Genomic DNA, 22,749 nt, shown 5'->3' on the forward strand with positions numbered 1-22,749 from the left:
CGCTGATTTCCACCATCACTGTGTTGTGGAATTGGATTACGTACGTGCTACATAGCTACTTGAGCATTTCTTCTTCGATGGAACCAGCAAGAGATTTTTTTTAATCTCATCTCTCCTGATAAAGTATGCACACAGTAATAAATATCATGAATGATAAGCACCATAATATAAGTAAACAACACTACAGATCCTATAATCTGATTTCTGTCTTTCAGTTCATTAAAAAGTGAAGCGCCACACACTAGTTTGTGTCATTGTCCAGATGTACATAAGCATGATTACACAGTTACACAATCATACCAAAACTCTGTCCTCATAGTTTCCACTTTCTCTTTTGTATCAGACATACTGAGACAATATTCGGGATAAATAACCATGAAAACAATTTATTTATTCCATTTAGAGGTTTACACATCACATCATTATAATCACAGAGCCTGTTTCACTTGAATTGTCCACTTGATGGCGCAGTAGACCAAATGAATCGTCGCAATGCTTCGAACCATGAGTCGACCAGTTGGATGGAAGCTTCAGTTCATCACGAGGCTTCATCTCACCATCAGTAGTGTTCATTACACATCCTGGGACCTGAGCTCACCTGTTATCTGAACCGCCTGTGTCTGAATCATTACTGCAGGTATTTGCTTACCTGAGCCGTCAGTTTGTTCTTCCTCACATCTGCAAATATGCAAACCGTGCAGCAGAGCTCTCTGCAGGTAGACCAATACAACGTACGCCTGACGGCATGTTGAGGATTGGTGGCTCTCAGAGAAGCTTCCTGAGATCAGGATGGTCCCCTTCAGCTCCGGTTCAGACTGTGGCAGCAGCTGTGTGGGGAGTCTGCAGTTATGCAATGACTGCTTCAGCAGGGGACGTCTGAAGAGCCTCGCTGAGCTGAAGACGATCAGAAATGAAACCGTGAGCGAGCTTTTCAGCGTCTCGCTCGTCAGAGCTCTCGCCGTCGCTGACTTCAGTCCAGTCAGAGTGAAATCCTGGTTTCTGTGTTTCTGTCTGTGTCCTCAGTGAAACCGTCTGCCGTCATGGTGGGAACCTCCCCAGCTCCAAGCACACTGGCATGACAGAGCTGTAGCAGATGGAGTGGACTGTTAGAGAAGCTGCAGCTTTGATTTTGTCCAATAAAAACGTCTCTCCACATCTGTCCCCCTCAGCCTTCATCGGTCCACCTGATGTGACTCTTCATGTCACTGGGACATCTTTGGAAGTCAGCATTAAAGACCCAGTGTTCAAGCATTCAGAACTGAGGAAGACGTACACCTCGGCCACCTATAACATCACCTACTGGAAGAGCAGCTCGAAGGAAGAGGTGGGAACGCCGGTTTGTAGTTTGGACCTTGAACGTGTAGAAACAGTCAAACACAGGAAGTTAGTGATGTTTCCCACACAGCTGATGTGATGGGCCGGGACTGCTGCTCAAACTAAAGTGACCGTCTGAGGGACTGGAGAGCCAGGCAGCTGTAGTTCACTCATGATTTCAACCACGTTAGCAGTGAAATGAAAACTCAACATTAAAACAAATCAAAGATAACAATAAAAAAGCAAAAAAACTAAACACTGAAGATATACTCAGTAATAACTACATGTGTAATTACAGCTTTGAACAATTTTCTTAAACTTATCATTAATCTGTTAAAAATAGGCAGGAGCGGCTTTGTGGTTTGTAGAAGCTGTTTACCCACCATATTTGAATACAATGGCTGGGAAAGACATCATGTTTTACATACGTGGCCAGAGACCGGCCACAGACAGCTGAGGTAAACAGCACTGACAGCCTTCCACAGGCTTGGAGGTGGACGCGGTCCAAACAGTAGCAGGAATACGGCCACAACCGTTATGATGTACAGTCCAAATTTCATGTGTTTGATCTCTCATAGAAGCATGTTTGTCCTACAGCAGCCACCGTAGTTAGAGCTACGCACTTAAAGTGTGAGGGGTATCTTAACAAGGTTCCAAGTAGAGCTTCAGCATGCAACAAGAAGAAATGTGACACAAAACAACACTTGAACTGAAACAGGCTGTTTTACACCAGTTTAGGACCACATGCCTTTAAAAAGCCAAATCTGTGCAAAAATGTGGATTCATTTCATTTTCTGTCAGGTGGTCACTGCCATGATGTTCTGATGGCAAAGGCAAAAAGACTTTCCCTTGTTGAACGTGGTCGGGTTGTTGAAATGCATAGGCAGAGTCTCTCGCAGCACGCCATCGCTGCTGAGGTGGGACGCAGTAAGAAAGTCATTTGGAATTTCTTAAATCTTAAATAAATTCTTAAATGATCCTGAGGGTTATGGAACAAAAAAGTCAAGTGGAAGACCCAAAGAAACGTCTCCAGCACTGAGCTGCAGGATCCACTTGGCTGTCCATCAACACACTGGACGATCCTCGACCCAAATTAAGGCTGTTACTGGTGGCGACTGCAGCCCCATAACCACCAGACGGCATCTGAGACTGAAGGGCTTCAAAAACAAAACACGTCTTCAAAGGCCTCGTCGCCTTGGACACAACAGAACTGACCGTTTGGACCAAACATGGGACGTTGAAAAGTGGAAGAAAGTTTTATTCTCTGATGAGAACAAGTGTAACCTTGATGGTTTCCAACATTACTGCCATGACAAGTAGATCCCACCTGAGATGTTTTCTACGCCCCACAGTGGAGGGGGCACCATAATGCTCTGGGGTCTTTTTCCTTTAGTGCAGGGGTGTCCAAACTCTGGCCCGCAGGCCAACTGTGGCCCGCGATCCATTTTTAATTGGCCCGCAAGTAATTTTATAAATAGAATAAAATATGGCTGCACTTCAACTTTTGCCTGAGTGTATTGCACTTCTTATTTTTAACACCAGGGGGAGCTGCTGTTGATCAAGGCAGTTGCTCCACCAAAAAGGACAATCACAGAAGAAATTTACCCCAAGTTACTAAACATGGCAGAACCAAAGAAGCGAAAAGTAGAAAAGTGAGTGCAGAAAATTTCAGACATGGTGGGAGAGTGAATTCTTCAAAGAATTCAAGGAGAAGTGTGTCTGTTTGATCTGCACTGAGACTGTGGCAGTTACGAAAGAGGATAATGTACGACCTCATTATGAAACCAAACATCAGGCCTGTGCATCTGGTGCTGAGCCAGAGCAGACATTAGCTCTCCTGCAGGGTCAGCAACAGTATTTATTTCGTGCTCAAAAGGTCCAGGAAAAGGCTCCGATAGCCAGCTATGAGGTCGCCCAACTCATCGCGAGACATGGCGAGCCTTTTTCAGATGGAGACCTCATAAAACACGGCCTCGTTAAAGTCACCGAAATAATGTGGAAAAAGTGCAGAACTTCAACAACGTCAGCGTGTCCAGAAATCCAGTCGTGCGACGCACTGAAGACTCATCAGCCAACATTAAACTGCAACTTTCTGATAAAGCTGTGCTTTTGATTTTGACTCCATCGCATGTGATGAGAGCACCGACGCCACAGACGCCGCACAGCTGCTAATCTAATTTTTTTTGCGGGGAGTGGACGAGAGCACGAGCGCTTTAAAAATATATCCCACAGTACCCGTGTGTTAGGTGCACATGCTTCAAATATCAATAATGCGCATCTTTCTGTCACTACCCTGCTTTTGCACCACTTTCTTATGTGCGTTCTTCTTGTTAACACACAGAGCACACACCGCTGTGCACAGCGCACACACATGTAGTCAGCTGATCTCATCTGATGCAGAGCTGCTCCTTGATCAAGTGACATCACCAGAATAATTTACTAAAATGATGCACTCCTATTATTAAGCCCAGTTCAGTCTGTTAATGTTGATAATCGTTTCAAACAGATGTTAACAGATGTGTTGCTGAGCCCAATAACTTAAATAACAAGCTTGAAATGTACCCGTCACATCTTTATTGTTTTTTCTCTGTGCTGTAAATCTTCTGTCCAAGAAGAAATCTGAGGCTGTTGTGAGAACGAGCTACCAAAGCTTTTTCTGAATAAATCAATAAAGATCCATTTATGGAAAGCCGTGATGAAGGCAGTTTTGTCTTTAATTATATTCAACAATATAACATATTCGACCACTTCTAAGTGATTTTTCTAACTTTAATACACTAAAGTTAAGGTTATATTCCTAATTTCTAGTAAGTGGCCCCGCCCCTCCTATATTTTTATGTATGTGGCCCTCAGTGAAAAAAGTTTGGACACCCCTGCTTTAGTGGAACAACGGAGCTTCAGGAGATAAACGGCCGATGGCTGTGTGCAGATGTTGCAGAGAACATCCCTCATTGCTGAGAGCCCTCGTCTGTGTGGTAACCACTGGGTTTTTCAGTAGGATAACGTTACAGTACACAATGCAGGACAAAGGACTTCTTCCAGGAGAAAAACATCACTCTTCTGGACCATTCTGCGTGTTTCCCTGATCTAAATACAACTGAAAACCTTTGGGGATGGATGGCAAGGGAAGTTTACAGAAATGGAGAACAGCTTCAGACAGTAGATGTCCTTCATGCGGCCGTCTTCACCACTTGGAGAAATGTTCCCACTCACCTCATGGAAACGCTGGCATAAAGCATGCCGCAACGAGTCTTTGAAGTGATCAACAATAACAGTGGAGCTCCTCATTACTGACTTCATATTTGGGTTTACCTTTTTTGAGGTGTGGTCCTAAACTTTTGATGAGCTGTAAAACAGCCTGTTTCAGTTCAAGTGTTGTTTTGTGTCACATTTCTTCTTGTTGCATGTTGAAGCTCTACTTGGAACCTTGTTAAGCTCCAGCATGCAAAATATGATTTTTGCTAATTTTCAACTGGTTTTAAACTTTTGATCTGTATTGGGTCAAAGAATAAAAACAGATACTGAAGACCTCTGACCTCCTCTCTGCTGCCTCCTACAGGTAAAAAAGATCCTTGAAACGAGGCAGGACCGAGTGGTTCTTAGTGACCTGGACCCGATGAGCGAATACTGCGTCCAAGTCCAGATCATCTATAACATGAACCCCAGACCGGGCGAGTACAGCGACGTCGTCTGTGAGCGCACCGGTGACGGTAGGCACCGCCGTCAGACAGCCGTCACAATCGCTGAAGGTGTCGCTGATGGGCTCACCTGCTGCTGTGTGGTTTTCTTACAGTGGATGCAGCTCCGTGGGTGGCGGCCGTGGTGGCGTTTGTGGTCATGGCCACGGTGGTGGCTCTGGTGGTGACTCTGGTGGTCTACTGGAAACAAATCTCCAAGTTCCTGTGCCCAGAAGTCGTGCTGCCGCCACACTTTGAAGAGGTGTGTGTCCTGCCCCCTCCGTCTCTGCTGCCTTTCAACCCCTTCATCTACCCGTCTCGTCGCTGGCCTCTGCGAACCCACCGTGAGCCCCAGCCGGCAAAAAGAAGGGCGGCGCCCCACAGAGCACGCCCAAACGACGAGTGCTGGCCTCGGACTTTTTCTGAGCCTTCGGTGACGGACTGATGAGGAAATTTATTTTGGAGTTTTATGTTCTTTGCATCTGTGTTTGTATCTGAGTGACTCGAATAAAGTTACTCGCTTCAGTTTTTCCACATTAGTAAGCGACTCGTCTCTGTGTGATCGAAGGACAAAACGCCGTTCAGGAAGGTTCGACACAATCACGACATGATCGTATCTGGTCCTGTGAAACACAAAGCTGATGTGTCAGGATCAACACGAGTCCTGAAGTTCATCACGTCTGTGCCGCTTAGAAACAATGGATCTGCTTACTGTGCCGTGCTAACCTCAGACCGCTCTGCTCACAGGCGACAGCACGACCCTTCAGGTCCTGAGCTCGGGTCCGACAGTGATGTCATCACAGGAAGCTCAGAGCTGGATGTTTTTGTAGTTTTGAATGAAACTACAATGAATTATCCAGTGTCAGCCGCTGGAGCGAAGTGTTTCCGAGCTGCTGTTACCGCGAGCTCAGATTCTTGAACAATATCAGATGAACCTTTATTAGTCCCACAGAGTGAAGTCAGACGCAGCAAAAACTAAGAAAAACAAAAGAATAAGATCAAAAGAATAACATACGATATAAAACAGAACAAAATAAAAACCTGTTTTTTTATATTCTGTGAGCTTTTGTCAGAAAAATGACACTTGGTGGTTTTGTAAAATGATGAGGTTTTATTTTAACACAATTTAAAGAAATGACAGCTTTGGTGCTGCTGACAGAAACAGCTGCAGTGTATGGAGACTGACTCACTGCTGCCTCTGCTGGACACCAGAGGAACTGCGAGCTCGTTGGCTCACAGCTGTGTGACAAATATTCAAACTTCAGTAACCAACCAGTGTTGAGGTGTGCGCCTCCATCTTTTATATACAGTCTGTAGCCTCTGTTCAAACCTGTGATGGAGCTCGAGACTTCTTTCCTCACCTGAACATCACCTGTGTGTGTCTGTGTGCGCGCGTGTGTGTGTGTGTGTGTGTGTGTGCACGTGTGTGTGTGTGTGTGTGTGTATGTCTGTGTGTGTGCGCGTGTGTGTGTGTGTGTGTGTCTGTGTGTGTGCGCGTGCGTGTGTCTGTGTGTGTGCGTGTGTCTGTGTCTGTCTGTCTGTGTGTGTCTGTCTGTGTGTCTGTGCGTGTCTGTGTGTGCGTGTGTCTGTGTGTGTGCGTGTGTGTGTGTGCGTGTGTGTGTATGTCTGTGTGTGCACGTGTGTGTGTGTGTGTGTGTATGTCTGTGTGTGTGCACGTGCGTGTGTCTGTGTGTGTGCGTGTGTCTGTGTGTGCGCGTGTGTGTGTGTATGTCTGTGTGTGCACGTGTGTGTGTGTATGTCTGTGTGTGTGCGCGTGCGTGTGTCTGTGTGTGTGCGTGTGTCTGTGTGTGTCTGTCTGTGTGTCTGTGCGTGTCTGTCTGTGTGTGTGCGTGTGTCTGTGTGTATGTCTGTGTGTCTGTGCGTGTCTGTCTGTGTGTGTGCGTGTGTCTGTGTGTATGTCTGTGTGTGTGCGCGTGTGTGTGTGCGTGTGTGTATGTCTGTGTGTGTGCGCGTGTGTGTGTGCGTGTGTGTGTAGCTGTGTAGTGTGGCAGTGCGTGTGTGTGTGCGATGGGTGTGTTGTCTGTGGTGTTTGCGCGGGTGTGTGTGTGCGTGGTGTGTGTATGTCTGTGTGTGTGCGTGTGTGCGTGTGTGTGTATGTCTGTGTGTGTGCGCGTGTGTGTGTGCGCGCGTGTGTGTCTGTGTGTGCGCGCGTGTCTGTGTCTGTCTGTCTGTGTGTGTCTGTCTGTGTGTATGTGCGTGTGTGTGTCTGCGTGCGTGTGTCTGTCTGTCTTTGTGTGTCTGCGCGTGTGTGTCTGTGTGCGTGTGTCTGTGTGTGTCTTTCTCAGCCTCTCTCTCTCCCTCTGTCAGTCTCTCTGTCTCTGTGCGCAGGCGCATTTCGGAGCTTGTTGTCTGGCTGTTACCGGATCGACGGGACGACGTCCTACTGAGAAACCAGAGCGCGCGTGTGTGTGACAGCTGTGTGCGCGTGTACACGGAGTGTCTCTGAAGTCGTGGCTCTCGGTGCGCGTGCAGGAGGTGTAAAATGTGCGCGGAGCGCTTCATCCCGCTGACAGCGCTCCTCTTCATCAGCGTGGCGCTGCCAGCTGTGCGCTGTGAGTATGACCCGCTCTCCTCCTCCTGGGGTTACTGATGAAAGGAGGGTTCTCTGAAACGTGAGCACAGATTTGGTGGACACGCCGTGGGAGCTGTTCCACTGAGTTTGACGCGGGTGGACCTGGGTGGGAGCTTCTGTGTGCAGCGTGGATGTGACAGACACAGAGCCACAACATTAGAAACAGCTGTGGGTCTGAGGCACGTGTTTCAGGTGTGTCCTGTGTTCATCTGTGGACCATCAGGTCTTCACACCTGACACAGCGGCTCTCATGACACATATTTTCGTGACTTTTAGTTTTTTGGCGGGAGCATGCTCGCTCGGATCTCAAACTGCTTTTTGATTCCGGTGAAATCTTTCGATGTCTCTGTCAGCAGGTGTTTGGTGTCTGAGCGCTTCTTTAGCCCTGTTATCAGCTGATGATCACAAAGCTTTGGTCAGACTGTCTGTGGGGGTCAGAGTTCACAGCACAGGAAGTGGGGTTGTTGTCCCAGCGTCCGGCAGACAGTCTGGGTTCTGCTTTCAGGTGAGACGTGAACACTGATGTCATCTGTGTATTTTGGTGTTGTCTGGGCCCCGTGGCTCGATGGGGATGGGTGGAGGCACTGGGTGGAGGGCGATCGGGGCTCAAGAGTTGGCAGTTCGTCTTGTAATCGGAAGGTTGCCGGTTCAATCCCCAGCTCTCTGTCTTGGTCGTTGTGTCCTTGGGCAAGACACTTCACCTGCCGCCTACTGGTGTTGGCCAGAGGGGCCGATGGCGCGATACGGCAGCCTCGCTTCTGTCAGTCTGCCCCAGGGCAGCTGTGGCTACACCTGTAGCCTCCACCAGTGTATGAGAGTGACTGAACAGTGGCATTGTAAAGCGCTTTGAGGGTCTCGAAAAGCGCTATATAAATGCAATCCATTATTATTATTATTATTATTATTATTATTATTATTACTGCGTCAGTTTTGGAAGCACGTTGTTGTTCCGATGAGTCCAGGTTGGTTGTCGATGCTCACAGTGGCTGTATCCCAATTCAGGGTCTGCAGCCTCAACGGTCCTCAAGGGCCGCGTACTCAAAGACCGCTAAGGCCGGAAGTGCGAGGCTTGTGTAATGGGACGGTCTAGCCTCCGTTGCGCTGCCCAGGTTGCCTAGCAACCATGATACTAACAGCTGGAAACGTGTCATACAGCTGTGTTTGACAGAGATGAAGGAGAACATCTTTTGTTCATTTGTTTGTTTCTACATGAGCTTTGATCATTCTCTGTAAGATTAAGCTCAGCTATTGAACGGCGTATATTTTAAAGTAAAGGCTTTAAAACCAAGTTAGCACAAACGTCACTAATGTCACATGACTTTGCCGACATGTGGCCAACAGTAATGTTTTAATGTTCTTCGTTATTAAACATTTGCACATAAATAAGTGACATAATATTCAGTACTTAGTTAAAGTTTACTCTTCGGCCGCCCCTCATCCGCCGTTTTTTTTTCTGCAAATTTATCCACACCCATCGCCGCGCTATGCATTCTGGGATATGTTGGGCCACGAAGTCTACACCGCCACAGCCTTAAAATTCAGGGAAATGAAGGACGCATTTCAGGGCCGCATTTCGAGCAGCCTTCGAATTGGGACAGCCTTTGTCGCGTCGCTGTGACGTAATCGGCCTTGAAATGCGGCCTTTAAGGCTGCAGATCCTGAATTGGGACACAGCCAGAGTGAGCTGAACCTGCTGCGTTTGCTTAAAGGCTGCCAGCTGATGCTCATCAGCATAACTCCCACACACAGTTACATCCAGATCATGTGATGTGCTGCCACAGCCTGTACCTGCTCTCACGCGTCCTCCAGCGAGGACGAGATGAAGCTGCTGTTGGATCAGCAGGTGCAGAGCAGCTGATCTGAGATCAGAGTCCGCATGAATGAAAATGAGATGTAATGATGCTCTTACTGATCTGCTGTCTCCTCACAGTTTATCAGGCTGGCTGAAAATCACATGTGTGGCTCAGACTGCTGTGAAAGATGGTGTTCCACAGAGGAGGAGGTGGAGGAGGTGGAGAATGCAGAACACACATCAGTGAAGGATGGAGCCTGAGTCGTGGGCGAGAGGCTGTGCTGGGGTCAGTTCTGTGCAGCGTCCTCATCAAATCAAATCAAACGTATTTCTTCTGATGAATGTCAGCTAACATCAGCTGACCTGTTACCATGGACACGTCTGCTATGGATCTGTGAGCTGATAACTCGCTCCTTTCATCTGTGACACCAGCGCAGTCTCCACTCTCGCTCCACTCTCAGGAACCGGCTGCTGTTTTTGGGAAGTCTTCGTTAGAACTGGGACGAAACAACGTGAGGAAAAACCGAACGAGGCTTCGGTCTGCTCCGTCACCTTCATCTCCACCACACTGACCCCACCTCCTTTGTGGAGATGACGGGCGGACTGAGCGCTCGCAGTGATGGCTGCTCTCCTCCGAGCAGTCTGCGTGACACGTTCACAATCAGCACGGAGGCAGATCTGTGATCGCTGACTCGTTACATCTCATAATTACCACTGAAAGCTTTGTGAGTGCACTCTGTGAACAGCTGGACTGGAAAGGCATGATGTCATCACGCTGATGGAGGGCAGCGTCTGCTTAAAGGACGCTTCAGTCTGCGCTGAGGGTTCAGCTCCTCCTCCATCTGCTGACCTCACATATCTGTGAGTGGTAAAGGTTAAAGGTTAGAGTCACACACCTGAGCGGTGTGCTCCAGCAGCATCAGCCTGTAATGTGACTGCTTTAAAAACCCACTTTACACCACAGCTCAGTGAGAACAGCCCAATAAAGAGCCAGGAAAAGGTCAGGTGATCCGAAAGTGTTCATATAATATTCTATAAGAAATAAATGCACGTTATTTATTGACGCGTTTCACAGGAAGAAACTGAAAATGTTTCAGCACCTAAAAGTGATTACAGCCACCTCACGATCCAGCAGCAGGAAGTGGCAGTGATGCTTCAGTGTGATGTCATCAGTCTGTCACATGACTCTGCTGCACTCTCCTTCACAGCGTTGCCTCAGCTCTTTGTGCTTTGCAGCATTCGTTATGCACGGCTCTCTGAGCTCCGCTTCATGCATGCTGCTGTGCTCGGGTTCTTTGTCCGGTGATTGGTCGACAGACGGCCTCACAGAATACTCTGACTGGATCATCGTCCCTCCTCCGCCGGGCTGACGGCTGTATGAGCTGTTCGGTCTCGTCTGTTCCAGAAGTCTTTGTTTAGCTGCACCTTTGCAGAGCTGAGCTCCCGTGTGAAGAGCACTTCCAAACAGCCATACTTGTTCAGTCTGTGCTGAACTTTGACCTTTAACCTGCTAACTGAGGCCTGTAGAGTCTGAGGTGGAGACGAGATGTTGAATCTGCAGGGATGTAAACTCCTGGGAGGATTGTAGCATCATGCTAACATCCCTGAATGCTGCAGACCTGCAGACAGACAGAAGTCCTGCTGCAACAGAGGCCCTCACACTGCTGCTGGTCATTCATTGTGCATTAACAGCAGCTGGCTGATGTTAACCTGAGTGGAAGCAGTAAGGATGGCCTTTGTTTTTCACATTATGGTGATTATTACTGAAGCAGGAGTACAAACATCCAGTTTGTCCTGGTTCAGAATGAGGAAAAAGTCCTTCCAGAAATTCACACATCCGGATCATGAATGTGGAAACATTTCCTGCGAGTGGTGTTTGGTCCCAGCTTGCTTCAGGCTCTGTTCCCTGTTTAAAGTGTGGATCAGCACATGAGTCCAGGACATGACTGGATTGCACATGAGTTTCCAGCCTTGCGTCGTCTCTCAGCCTCCGCCTGCTCATTAGGACAGGGTGTGAAGGGCAGCGGTAATCACACGATGAATTTAACGAGGCAGCAGCTTTTTGTCTGCGTGCACAGAGGACCTGCTGCCTGTGGGCGGCTTTTCTGTTAATGAGGAGAACAGATGAATCTGAACCTCGAGGCAGGATTAGTATTTTCCTTTCCAACCCGATCTCAGCAGGAAGATCACATGACCGGGTCTCTGCGTCTCTGCCAACCATTTTCATAAAAGTTCTGTTTGTTTTGTCCCACGAGGGGAGACGATGTCTGTCCGTCACAGATAACCGAGACAAATCCAGAGATGTGCAGGAAGCTTCTTTGAAGATAATCAGTGTGCCAGCGCCAGACGTCTTATCAGAAACAATCTCTGGTCCACCAGCCGTGGACAGTCTAATGAAAGATGGTATCAGACTTCATCCACAGGCAGCTCCACCTCCTCCATCCATCGCTCATCATTTCCTCTGTTATTAAAGCTCAGACTGAAACAGTCACAGCACAGAAAGAACAAAGAAAAAATACTTTTGTTTTAGCTGTTTTTGAGTCTTTTGGAGCTTTGAAAATGAAAAGTAGATGGTTGGATGGTTGGTATGGCAACTATTCTGAGCGCACGTTAAAAAATGGGCAAATATCCCAGAATGCATTTAGTCCAAAACTCAAACAAGGTAGTGGCGGAGTTTGATATATTACTCTATTTGCCTGGATTTAGCTACAGTGGCTAGCGAGCTGATTGGAGACCAAAACAGCCAATCAGAATTTTTGCATCCGAGTCTGTGATTGGTCTGTTTTGTGGCACAAATATAACGCTGTACAGAAAAAGTTGAACACGCAGGAGCAGAGACGTTGCGAGCAGGTCCGCAGAGATCTGAGCAGAGCAGATGCAAAAACTGAATGAGAGGGGCTGTTGTGTGTCTGTGTGTGTGTGTCTGTGTGTGTGTCTGTCTGTGTGTGTGTCTGTCTGTGTGTGTGTCTGTGTGTGTGTCTGTCTGTCTGTGTGTCTGTGTGTGTGTGTCTGTCTGTCTGTCTGTGTGTGTCTGTGTGTGTGTGTGTCTGTCTGTCTGTCTGTGTGTGTGTGTGTGTGTGTGTGTGTGTGTGTGTGTCTGTGTGTGTGTGTGTGTGTGTGTGTGTGTGTGTGTGTGTGTGTGTGTGTGTGTGTGTGTGTGTGTGTGTCTGTATGTGTGTGTGTGTGTCTGTCTGCCTGTCTGTGTGTGTGTGTGTGTGTGTGTGTGTGTGTGTGTGTCTGTGTGTGTGTGTGTGTGTCTGTCTGCCTGTCTGTGTGTGTGTCTGCCTGTCTGTGTGTGTGTCTGTCTGCCTGTCTGTGTGTGTCTGTGTGTGTGTCTGTGTGTGTGTGTCTGTCTGTGTGTGTGTGTGTCTGTCTGTGTGTGTGTGTGTGTGTGTGTCTGTCTGTGTGTGTGTCTGTCTGTGTGTGTGTCTGTGTGTGTGTGTCTGTCTGTCTGTCTGTGTGTGTGTGTGTGTGTGTGTGTGTGTCTGTCTGTCTGTCTGTCTGTGTGTGTGTGTGTGTGTGTGTGTGTGTCTGTGTGTGTGTGTCTGTCTGCCTGTCTGTGTGTGTGTGTGTGTGTGTGTGTGTAATAGCAAACACTGAAATACATTTTTTGCATGCAGCAATGAATTTTGTTCACTCAAATTTCTTTCACGTGCGCTCAGAATAGTGGCACAAACAGCGCCATAGGTTGGTTGGATGTCATGGATGGATGGTTAGATTGACGTTTGGTGGGTGGATGTGTTGGTTGGATGTGTTGGTTGGGTGGGTCCAATAAAGATCCTGGTTGAAGCGGTGTGTAGTCAGACAGGTGAGCAATGGTCGCCCATCATGTGGAGTCTGTGCGCTGCACTGCTGTTCCTGTGATGGAGGTCACATGCGGGGCCTGAGTGTTTTTCACTCGCTGCCTCTAACCTCTGAGGTCAGCGCTCAGACTCTGTGCTCCAGGAGGACAACACTCTGAACTGGAGGAGCTCTGCTCCTGCTCAGTGATGCTCCGCAAACAGCCTCTGCTTTTATCGGGAGGGGCGTGTCCTAACGTGATTACATTTATCGTCACTGATGGCTGTGCTGTGATGCATTCGTGTGCATCCACAGCAGGAAAGAATATCTGATCGCTAACAAAGAAATGTCTGATTTCTATGGTGGTTTCATTTTAGCGCAGAGGCAGAAAAACACAAGAACATTAAAGTGAGTCGCAGGTCAGTGAGGGAGACCCACAGCTGCTGTTAGTCTCTGAAATGAATTCAAAGCAGCACGAGACGAAAAGAAAAAACGCTCCTCGTGTGTGATCGGTGTCTGTGATTGGAGCCTCTCTTCCCTCCATCACAGACACTTATTACACCCACTGCATCCACAAAGCCACCAGCATGGTGGAGGATGCCACACACCCCTCACACACACCCCTCACACACACACTCTTAACCCTGCTGCCGTCTGGCACAGAGGAACCAGAGCGTCCGGGCGCTCACTGCCAGCCTGAGGAACAGTTTATTCCCCCAACACACACACACCAAGTCAGGGCTGACTTTATGCTGGGGCAAGAGGGGGCAGCGCCCCCTTAAACAATCGTTCTGCCTCCTTAAGTTAAACTTTTAGAAGTTGAGAAAGAAAATAATAGATTTCTGTGCTTTTTACTGTCTGTTTGCTCTGTGCAGTGCTTCACAGCTGGGAGCTCTTTTTGCTCGTTAAAGAGGACATGAAACACTGAACATGTTTACCCCACTGATCCTGACACACCGGGTCATGTTCAGCACCATCTTCTGTCAGTACGAGCGTGACGTCATGTGATTGGTTGGTTGAGGCTAACAGACTCACATTAGTTTATGTTAGCTAACTAGTGACAGGATCGATACCTCAGAGGAAAATAGGGACATTAAAGCTAAACATCAGTGTGAGGGGATCACTGTAGTGCTGCAGCAGTGAGTTTATGTGAAACCAGGACATACTGTGGACATACTGTCCACTTTACTGTCTGTGTCTGTAGCAGGAAGTGGCTGTTTGGCTAGCTGCACTGAAACAGGAAATCCAGCTGTTAGCCGTGATGTTGGTGTTTGTAAAGGACAGTGTAGAGGAGAGGCTGTTAGCTGCAGCCAACCAACCACCTGACGTCACGTTCGTACTGACAGAAACATGTTTTTATAACTTTAAGCTGTTATTTGTTAAATCCAGCTTCACAGCAGTTACATGTGTGTCAGAGTCAGAGCTCAGTGGGGTAAATTAGCCTCGATGTGTTCGGTGTTTCCTCTTTAAAGCTCAGTACAGAGAACAGAAGGTTCTCACCTGTGGTTCATTGAGCAGCTCTGTGTTACCGCGGTCATACAACAGAATAGCCCCGCCTGCAGCTACAGACGCCGTGTTATGGCGAGCAGGTGTGAGGTGAGACGGCCTGCAGACAAACCAACAGTGACGCTGTTGGAGGTGTGCAAATCACCTGCTGTCATTAAAGGTTTAAGTCTGGATGAACTCCTGAACAGGTGATGGTACCGCCACAAGACGACCTCTGACCTTTGACCTCTTCTATCTGTTTCAGGTCAGGGGATGACCGAGCCTGATCAGAGTCTTCTTGGCAGCGGGAACGGTGGGATCACCGTGGGAGGCCTCAAGTCCGTCCTGGAAGACGCCATCTCCCCGGCCTTTGGCGCCACCATCATCATCATCATCACGGTGATCATGTCCGGCAGCGCGTACCTCTGCTTCCTCAAGTACATCTGCAACGGCTGCTGCAAGCCCATGCAGGTGGTACCAGCCGCTGACGTGGACCCCAACAAGGTGGAGGAGCAGGTGTAGGTGATGGAGTCGGTCCCCGTGCTCGATTCAGGCCGTCGAGTTTTTCTGTCTGAAACGTTGTTTTCAGTTTCCTGCAGCTGGATGGATCAGAGGCCTCTGCAGGCGAGACGTGAAGCTCAGCACAGGCTGGAGAAACCAGCCAATCAGTGAACACCAACATGGCACTACCACCTGCCAGATGCGTCACAAAATCAAAGACCTTACTTCAGTGGTTTGTTGGATCTCTGTGTTTGTGTTCAGTGGAGCTCCGTGTGCTGACATGTTTATGGAGCGTCAGCAGGTAAAAATACGAGGCTGCAGTTTCTGTGAGGACCTTCAGGAACTGTTCTCCAGGCTTCCTGAAGGACAGTCAAAGCTCTTCCTCGGATGTTTCTGCCTTTGGTTGTGTTCTCTGTCAGGATGATCCCACACTGCTTCAGTGGAGCTGAGCTCTGAGGAGGCGCATCCATCACTGATGTGTGCTTTGTGTTTGGCATCACTATGATGCTGAAAAATGAAGCTGCTGCCAGTCAGATGTTTCCAGATGTTCCTGCGTGGTGGATCAGACTCTGTAATTCATCAGTTTAAGATCTCCAACAGCACTGACTGACCTGAAACCATGACAGAGCCTCCATCGTGCTTCACAGATGGCTGCAGACGCTCACTGCTGGACCACCTCCTGACCTCCTCGTACACACTGACCATGATGTGGATCCATCTCTCCATCACACCTGTTCCTCTGACCTTCAGTCCAGTTCTGGTGTCATTTTCAGCCTCAGGTTACTTTATTTCTACATGGAGGTAGCTTTGTTCTGCAGCTGTGAATCCTCACATACACACTCTCAGTACAGCTACACACAAACACAACGTTCATTTGTCCGTCTCAGTAACGGCGGCTACAACAAAGCCATTTTTAAACGTGCTGTTTTACATTTTGGGACCAGAAGGAAAAACTGAAACGGACCAGCTGCACCTGCCTGCTGTGGTTCCTCTGTCGGCCCGTCGGACTGAGTTTCTGTTCTTTACCGATGATGATGATAATAATAATAATAATAATAATAATAATGGATTGGATTTATATAGCGCTTTTCAAGGCACCCAAAGCGCTTTACAATGCCACTATTCAGTCACTCTCACATTCACACACTGGTGGAGGCAGCTACAGTTGTAGCCACAGCTGCCCTGGGGCAGACTGACAGAAGCGAGGCTGCCATATCGCGCCATCGGCCCCTCTGGCCATCACCAGTAGGCGGTAGGTGAAGTGCCTTGCCCAAGGACACAACGACCAGGACAGAGAGTATGGGGATCGAACTGGCGACCTTCCGGTTACAGATGCGATTCCCAACCCCCTGAGCCACGGTCGCCCATAAATATCCAAACTGTGACACCAAAGAAAAATGACAGGGTGATAAAATAAACCATCATGGTTTTGTCAACATGGAAGCGAGAAAGCTGTGCGAGACATGAGCGTGGCTGGTGGGCGTTAAAATTAAGCTCCACAGTCTGACCTGTAATAAGACTGACTTCATGTGTGCGAGTGCTTTTCCTAAAGTCACGAGTCGTATCTTTAGACGTAGCTATGCTCGGCTGCAGACAGGACACCTCAGCAAGAACTGAATCATGGCTGCTACGTGCTGTGGCTGGAAAGAAACACAGCACTCAGATTTCCATGAGACTTACTGCTTCTTACGGAGCAAAAGGCTTTTCCACGTGACCCCCGCTCGATGCCAATGTGCTCGTTATGTTTGAGGCTGAATGAACTGAACATCAGCTGGCTCACAGTCTGGATGCTGCTGTGGTTCTCACTCTGGACCAGGCTTGGCCTTTAAAATGTCCATTTGTAGTTCCTCAGCAGCAGGGCGAGGTCAGACGGTGTACGTGTTTAAAAACAGGATTCCTACAGATTCAGTCACTCATGGTTTAATCTTAGGATGAGCTCTAACTCACCTGGAAGGAATAATCATGTCTTTTCAAAACACAGAATAAGAACACATCAGCAAGCGTCCACATCATCCCCACAAGTCTCTGTGAACATGTCCCCACTGTGTGCTGCGTAAGTGGGCAGTGAGTGCACACAGCTGTGATCTGGACTCATCTGTTTGCCTTCAGTAAGGATGTCTTCCTCACAGACGTCCTTACTCAGAGCATTTCTGAGGAGGCTTCAGTGAACAGCAGATGATCAGCTGAAGGTCCTCCTTGTTTACCTGCTGTGGATGGGCTGGTTCTGTGTTCATGTCTGTTATGTGTTGACACGGCTCTGGTTCATCTTTTTGTTAGGAGCCTTTGATGCTTGAATGAGTTGTAGGTCAGAGTTCAGACCCTTAATAAAAAACCTTCCTCGGGTACAAAGACTGGACTGAACCTGAGTGTAAGAGCAGCCAGTGTCCAAAGAAGACCTTTTACAGACCTTCAGGGGGATGTGGATCAAAGGTAAGGAAATGACGGTGGCTCAAGACTTTTGCACAGTACTGAGCTGTAAAAAGACTAAAACAGCTTTTCAGGAAAACATGAGTGTTTCACACAGACTGTGTCCTGTCGCCGTGCTGATTGTTGTACCTGCGTGTGTGTGTGTGTGTAGGTGTGTGTGCATGTGCGTGTGTGCCGAGCTCTGTATTCTCCAAAACGTGTTTTTTAATAAATAAAAACATAAACGCTGAGGCTGTGACGCTGAGTTAATGATCCCAGCCGTGAGCTCGGAGCTCATCAAACACACAACGCTGCAGCATCCTGTCAGCAGACCCATCACCATGGAGACCAAACATGTCCATTCCTCCTGTGACAAAAACTCCGCCCTGATGTGGTTTGAATCTGCTTCCTCCTGATTGTTCGGAGGCGCCTCACGCACCGATCCAGCAACGGAAGTGAGTTCAGAACTGACACACACACGTACTCGTTTTCATATGCTAGTGAGGACATCTCATTGACATAACCCTAACCTGACCCCGACACTAAAACCTTCAAACTCATGTGGACGACCCTTTGTCCCCAGGACTGCGGGTCCCCACAAGTATAGTAGGATGCCAATTTTTGGTCCTCACAAAGATAAATTTTATTTATGAGCGCCTTTCAAGTCACCCCAGGACACTTTACAATAGGATGAAACACTTAGTAAAGATAACATTAACAAACAGTGGAGTCACAGTGAATATGCAGATTTGAACAGATGAGTTTTGAGTTGGGATTTAAACTGGGAGAGAACCAGTGTTTCTTATTTCTGGGAGCAGAGCAGCTGAAAGCTCTGCTTCCCACGGTGGTGAGGCGGAAGGAAGGCACAGCAAGCTGGATGGAAGAAGAAGATCGAAGTGAACGGGCAGAACAGGTGGTGGTTAACAGGTCAGCAAGGTAAGGAGGAGCGAGGTTATGAATGGCCTTGAAGGTGAGCAGAAGAAGTTTGAATATTATCTGGATTTTCACAGGGAGCCAGTGAAGTTCCTGAAGAACAGGTGATGTGCTGGTAGGAGGGGTTCTGGTGGTAATGCGAGCAGCAGAGTTCTGAACCAGCTGAAGCTGATGGAGGGATTTTTGGGGGAAACCATGCAAAAGAGAGTTGCAGTAGTCGATACGGGAGGTAACAAGACTGTGGACAAGAATGGACGTAGACTGGGTGGAGAGAGAAGGAAGCAATCTGTTAATGTTACGTAGATGGAAGTAGAACAGGTGAGATTACTGATGTGAGATTTATAGGAAAGTGAACTGTCTAGGATGACACCAAGGCTCTTAACCTGAAGATGCCTAAACATGGCGCACACACACACACACACTGAGATGACATAAAACTGACAGATTGATGATGTCACCCACACCTGTCAGTGAGGGGGGCGGACCCTTCCTGTCTTCGTGCTCACTGGTTACAGGCTGTCATGTGACTGCCCTCCTCGCCTGTCTCTTTACCTGCTCATCATTAAAGCTGCTGTGCAGGTGCGAGTTTTCAGAGCGTCCACCTGAAGCGGGCCTCAGAGTGGAGGGAGGTTCACGCCTCCTCTCTGAGGGACAGTGAAGAGCTTTGAAGTGGGAGGAGTCAGATCAGGATTTACTGTTTGTGAGTTTCATGATGTTCAGTTTTCATGGTGATAGATCCACAGCAGATTACCCACACATGCATGTCTCTCTGTTACCGATGACCTCTGACCCTTAGACTGAGAATCCTCTCAGAGCTCCAGACGTACCCAAAGCATCAGCAAACGCCCGCGGCTGATGGAGCAGGAGGGCCGTGAGGAGCGCACGGCTGAGCTGTGGAGTCCATCTGTGTCCATCAGCCACTGTGGGACACAAATCCATGGCAACCACCTTTAACAGGCTGACACCTGAAATCTGTATATGACAGTTTGGGGGTTGTTGCCGTGACAACAACATGCTCGTCATGTTCGTGGTCCTGTAAAACCATCAGACAACAAAGAACGACGTTCAGCTGCTCGTGAGGATTTCATCGACCTTTAAACACAACCTCACAGATTTTACTGTTTTATTATAAAGACAAAGAGACTTTTCTGTCTTTACATTAAATAACTGAATTTTTCAATGTAATATTTATCTTTCTTCCTGACTTGATGGAAATAAGCAGTGGTTGGACCCTCTGGGTGGACGCTTCTGGCCCACGGGCCGTATGTTTGCCACCGTTGCTGTAAAGCTTGTGAAGCTAGAGTAGCTGCATCGTGAAGGTTCGCGGTGCCAGCTGCTGTTTGTTTGTGCGGCGTGTCACTGGGACACAAAGACTCGGCTCAGGTTTAAAACGGTTTTTATTAAAGCAACAACAGAAAGAATCGCGGTTGGCGTGAGAGCGCCGTCAGCAGAGACCGCCACGGTCATCAGGGCTGCTCAGGTCCTCGAGCGGGGAATTGGTGAGCAGCCTTTCATCCTCTCTGCTGACGCTCCGAGACGTGAGGAAGGAGGAGCCGAAAGAGCGCCGAGAGCCGGAAGCAGGAAGAGGTCGAGGTCAGAGCCAGCGTCTGATTTGGCACGGCGTCTGATTGGGATGCTTTTTGGACCTCCCTGCCCTCCAGCTCTCGGCTTACTTTCAGGACCCGCAGTTCTCCTTCGGCAGCACGTCGACGTCCTGCTCTGTGGGCGGGGTCATCAGGGCGGGTTCGCTGCTCATCCTGTCGCCCTTGCGAGCTGCGGAGACAGAGAGAGATGGAGAACAGGAAAGAGTTTATTTAAAATGGAAGAACTTCCTGTCTGACACTGTTCTAACTTTAGAGGCTTTTATTCTGTAAAAACGTCAGCCTGAAGCTCCTCCAGCTTCACGCAGTCGTAGCTCTGATGTCTCTGTTCTCCTCACACAGGTGTGCTCAGGTGAGTCCAGCTCTGCTCCTGTGCTGGACCGTTTGTCTCTGGGTCCCGGTGATTCTGCTGCTCAGTCGCCATCAGACTCACGAAAGCGCCGAGTGTCGGCTCTGCAGCTCCACAGCACAGAAACAGGCGTTTCTTTGTGTCTGCAGGTCAAAGGTCGCGGTTCTGCTGAAGTGGAGTCGAAGCTCCACACAGGTTGCCCCTCTGGGAGTCGTGTCACGTAGACACGGAGCGGCGAGGACTGCAGGACTGGAGCTGCTGGTCCAAACCTCAAACGTCCACATGACGCACCAAAGAGCGTCTGTGAGCGCAGACGGGGTTTCCTCTGCAGTGAGGCGCACCGCAGGGTTTAAATACAGCTTCTGCTCAGGCGAGCTGCCCACAGTGTTTCTGTTTCTGTGGTGAAGTTTCTGTGCGAACGCTCTCACTAGGCTCTCTTGATTTCCTCTGTCAGCGCTGCAGAGGCGCCTCGTTGGCCACGGCGGCGTGGAGAAAAGAGGACAGTCTAAAACAGCTGCGAGAGCTTCACCGCATCCTTCTCACCGCAGCTGCAGCTCTGAGCGCCGCTTTCTCACAGTAAACAGAGTCTGAGGCGAGTCTGCAGATGATCTCTGACCGAACCTGAGCGTCACCTCTTTGTCCTCTGAGGTCGACTGACACCGATACATCACTGCGTGCGGAGGACACTGACCACACTCACATTTAGCCTGCTTGCATCCCGCGGTGCTCAGCTTCTCCGGCTGCTCCTCTCCTCGCGCCGCAGCCCGGATCTTCCTCGCCACGTACCGACAGGCTGCAAACAGAACGACATGAACTCGAGTGAGTTAACGGACCCACCGTGAGTCCCATTCCCCGAGAACATCGGGACTTAGGATCAGACTTAACTGAAATCATATCTGAGCCAGGAGGCTCTGACACCGCCACACCGTCCCCGAGTTTGACCCCTAACTCTGAATTATCCTGCCGGTGCAGGAAATGCTGATTACATCTCATAATTAACAGTCCGTTCATGTCTTTGTCAGAAGCTGACCTGATTGGCACTTTTTGGGGGGTAACAACAATAATAATATTGATATTTATAACAAAGTGCAGTAATAACAGTGTGCAACACACTTATTCTACATTTTATTACTAACTTAAGTTACTGTGTGGTGTTGTACGTAGTGCCGACGGGGGAGTTTTTCCATTGTAGCCTACTGCTGTACTATGCATGACTGTGCAATGACAGTAAAGAGTCCTTATCTTATCTTAACAAACACTTGTGGTAATTATCTGATGGTTCAGGCTTAACGGGCTCGTTTGCATCTGGAGCTCCGGCTGTGGGAACCCCGCGATGATGGTGTCAGAGTCTGAAACCGGATGCAGGCTCGTGACCGTCTCGCTCGGCCGGTTTGGCTTCAGAGGAATCCAGAGAATGAATGTGGGTCCCAGCCACTGCTCCTTAATCTGACAGCTAAAATAATCCCATCTTCTATTATTATTATTATGATGATGATGAAATCCTGTTTAGCTTCCGGTCAGCATCAATGAACATGCTGAAGCAAACAGAGACCATCGTTCATAATGTAAAGAGCCGCAGCGGCCACACAGAGGAGCCAACACAGTGAAAAATGTCTCCACACACACGGAACTAAAGAAACGACACGTTACACGGTTCATGCTGACAGGTTTGGTTTTAAGTCATCTTTTCATTACTTATTTCTTTCTTTAATTTTCACTGATCGCTGAAGAAAGACTGTCGCTGTGTTCAGGCGCTCCGGAAGCTCCTTTACACCAGTTTAAAGTCTGGCACGTAAATCCAGGTGAGACCAAATCAGCGCTGTTTACCATCTGCACTCAGATTAGACCGAGATTATCTTTAAAGGTGGGAGTTAATCTGGGCTGTCTCTCAGCCGCAGGTTTGGCTCTCGGGGTTAATCCAGAGTTTAGCCAGAGCCAGGCCCTCAACTGTGGGCTCGATCTAATCCCTGGAGTAACCCTGACAGAGCCGCAGGTAACCCGGAAGTGAGAAGCCTGGTCTCGGGTTCAGACCTGAGCCAGAGTCTGTCGGACTCACCGCTGATGATCAGTCACACCATCCTTCAGATGCGCGGTGTCAGGAGCTGCTGTTCTGGTCCGTGTGTGTCCGTGTGTGTGTTAACGCTCAGCTGATATCTGAGCTCTTCCTCAATAACAAGTCTCCTCTGATAGCCCCTCCCTCTGAGGAGGGGGAGGAGCCTTCACTGTCGCTGCAACAAGCTCAGATCCTCCTTCTGAGTGATCCGTGCTCCTGGATCGTCCAACACTGAATCTGACTGTAACCCACGATGCTGTCAGGT

The 22,749-nt window shown here is 48.7% G+C and overlaps 1 protein-coding gene and 1 long non-coding RNA gene across 2 annotated transcripts in view; one reads left to right on the forward strand and one right to left on the reverse strand.

Annotated features, from left to right (window-relative positions):
- The window catches only part of LOC120731372 (ribosomal RNA processing protein 1 homolog B-like), a 30,131-nt gene extending 24,602 nt beyond the window's left edge, over positions 1-5,529 (forward strand). The window contains exon 13 of the mRNA XM_040028384.1: positions 5,343-5,529. Coding sequence (XP_039884318.1) covers positions 5,343-5,417 — 75 coding nt within the window. The 3' untranslated portion in view covers positions 5,418-5,529. The remainder of the gene's footprint in view (positions 1-5,342) is intronic.
- A 14,331-nt stretch (positions 5,530-19,860) lies between these two features.
- LOC120731079 lies at positions 19,861-22,654 on the reverse strand. Its single transcript, XR_005695271.1, has 3 exons — positions 22,488-22,654; positions 21,132-21,224; positions 19,861-20,254 (listed from the first exon to the last, which is right to left on the reverse strand). It is a non-coding gene; the product is annotated as an uncharacterized LOC120731079 (long non-coding RNA).
- Between the last annotated feature and the right edge of the window lie 95 nt (positions 22,655-22,749).

This window comes from Simochromis diagramma, unplaced genomic scaffold (assembly GCF_900408965.1).
Source record: "Simochromis diagramma unplaced genomic scaffold, fSimDia1.1 OVJJ01000343.1, whole genome shotgun sequence".
In the NCBI taxonomy this organism is placed as follows: domain Eukaryota; kingdom Metazoa; phylum Chordata; class Actinopteri; order Cichliformes; family Cichlidae; genus Simochromis; species Simochromis diagramma.